General features: G+C 46.2%; 1 protein-coding gene across 1 annotated transcript in view; it reads right to left on the reverse strand.

The window, feature by feature from the left end:
- LOC113811525 (uncharacterized) overlaps window positions 1-2,500 on the reverse strand; it is an 8,400-nt gene that overhangs the window by 1,908 nt on the left and 3,992 nt on the right. Inside the window, exon 4 of the mRNA XM_070139167.1 lies at window positions 2,146-2,317. Coding sequence (XP_069995268.1) covers window positions 2,146-2,317 — 172 coding nt within the window. The remainder of the gene's footprint in view (window positions 1-2,145; window positions 2,318-2,500) is intronic.

A 2,500-nucleotide genomic window follows, 5' to 3' on the forward strand; every position in this document is an offset into this window, starting at 1 on the left:
AGAAGGTAAAGCGAAGATGTGAATATAGAGAAGGAAGGGATAAGCAGAGGGATTAAACCGAAAGAAGGGGAGGAACAAGAGTTGGTGAAGGAGGAGGAGGGAGAAGAAGAGGAAGAGGAGAGAGGGAGAAGGGAAAAGAAAGAGAAGAAAGAAGAGATGGATAGAGCGATAAAAGGGAATGAAGGGGGAAGAGGAGGAGAATGGAGGGAGGTAGGGAGGGGGAGGAGAACGAGGAAGGAGGAGAGGAGGAGGGAGGAGGAGGAGGAGGGAGGAGGAGGAGGAGGAGGAGGGAGGAGGAGGAGGGAGGAGGAGGAGGACGAGAAGAGAGAGGAGGAGGAGGAGGAGGAAGCAGGAGGAGGAGGGGGGGAAAGAGGAGGAGGAGGAGAAGGAGGAGGAGGAGTGGAGGGGAGGGGAAAGAGGGAGGAGGGGGGTAGGATTAAAGAAGAAGAAGGGGAAGAGAAGGAGATATTTAAAAACTGACTTTGAAAATAAAAACGAGAAAGTCAGAAAGACAGAAAGAGAGAGAGTGAGAATGAGTGAGAGAAAGGCAGCCACACAAATAGGTAGATAGATAGATTGATAGATAGATAGATAGAGAAAGAGAGAGAGAGAGAGAGAGAGAGAGAGAGAGAGAGAGAGAGAGAGAGAGAGAGAGACAGAGAGAGAGAGAGAGAGAGAGAGAGAGAGAGAGAGAGTGAGTGAGAAGAAAAAAAGAATAATGAAAGCGCAAACGAGAGAAAGACAACATCAAAAATAAAACGAGAGAAAATCAAACGAGAAAGAAAAAAAAGGAAAGATAACGAAACAAAAAGAAACCATAAACCGAAAAATAAAAATAAAAAAAAACAGAAAAAAATAAAAAAAAAGAAAGAATGAAGTAAAAAAATAACCTGAGACGAAAGGAGGGAAAGAAAGAGCGAAGCCCCACAATCCCCGGATTAATATCCCGGATTAAATACTCGGCGACAGAAAATCCCTCTCTAGAGATTTCGTTATAAAAATACGCTGGTCTTTTACGTCTTTTTCATTTCCCTTTTTTATTTTGATTTTTTTTTTTATCAGGTATCCTTAACGCTTTTGTTATATTTCTTAAGCATTTCTTTGGGGGTACGATCGTTATGATAATGATTATGATAAAGGTATAATGATAACGATAACGAAGGTTGTGAAATGACAATTAGAATGACAATTATGAAAGAAATCATAATACCAAAGGAAGCAAACTCAACATGATGTATCTTGAAATTTAAATAAGCATCATAACTATCCTCATTGGAGTCTCTATCTCTCTTCCCTACCCCAATCTCTAACCTGTCTGTTCCCTTAATAATTTCCTTTTCTTCCCCAATTCCCTATACCCCCCTCCTTTTTTCTCCCCACCCCCACCACCACCTTTTACTACCCCCCCCCCCCCCATCCCGTCCTGTGCATTATCATATTTTTCATTTATTCATTATTCTTATTTTTCATTATCTATTTATTTATTTATTTAGGATAAAGATAGAGCCGCAGTATGATTGTTTGCACACCTCGGCCATTTCTCTTATTCAGTTCTACTCCTTAGTCCTATCTTTAACCCCACCACTCTGTATTTATCCCCTTCCTCCATCTCCTCCCCCTCCCACTTCCCTAACCATTCACGCCAAGCTAGCCTCTCCAACTCCCATCTTCCTTCTCCAACTTCTCTTACTTTCAGCTCCCTACCTTGTCCTCTTCTGCCTACCCTGTCATATTCTTTCCCTTTAACTCGCACTCCTTCCATCCACCCTATCCACCTTCCCACAAGTATTTCCCAACACCCCCTCCCTTCCCCTATTTCTGTCCAATCCCCTCTCTTTCCCCCATCCCTCCCCTAACTTCTCCCTCTCTCCATCCCTCCTGCCCTCCACCAACCACCCTTCCCCCATCCCCAAACTCCCACCCCTTCCCCTCCCCTTCACCCATCCCTTCTCCTCACCATCTCCATCCCAACCCCCTCCCCAATAACCCCCTCCCTTTCACCCATCCCTTCCCCTCGCCCTCCTAACCTCCCTTCCCTCTCCCTTCACCCTCTCCCTACCCGCCTCCCATTCCCCTCCCCCTCTCCTCACCCCTTCACTTTTCCCCTCCCCCTCCCGTCACCCCCTCACCACCTCCCCTCCTTACCTTCAGCACAACCACATGGATGGAGGAGATGTCCTCGAAGTGCAGGATCATGGACTCCGGCAACTCCGCGGCCTCCACCAGGTACCTGTGGGCGATGATGGAGGTGGAGAGCGCGGCCGCCTGCTGGTTCTTGTCGGGGTAGGAATCGCTCTCTGCGGGGGCCTGGTTGTACCTGAGGGGGGGAGGGGTTTACCTGAGAATAAATGCACTGTATAAAGGAATGTGTGTTTAGATGAAGAAACACATGCTGGTTTAAGCAACGTTTTTTGCTTGTGGGGTGGTTTGGGATCCATTTTCAGTATGTCTATCTATCTATCTATCTATCTATCAATCTATCTATCTATCTATCTATCTA

The sequence above is a fragment of the Penaeus vannamei genome, chromosome 25, assembly GCF_042767895.1.
Source record: "Penaeus vannamei isolate JL-2024 chromosome 25, ASM4276789v1, whole genome shotgun sequence".
Lineage (NCBI taxonomy): Eukaryota > Metazoa > Arthropoda > Malacostraca > Decapoda > Penaeidae > Penaeus > Penaeus vannamei.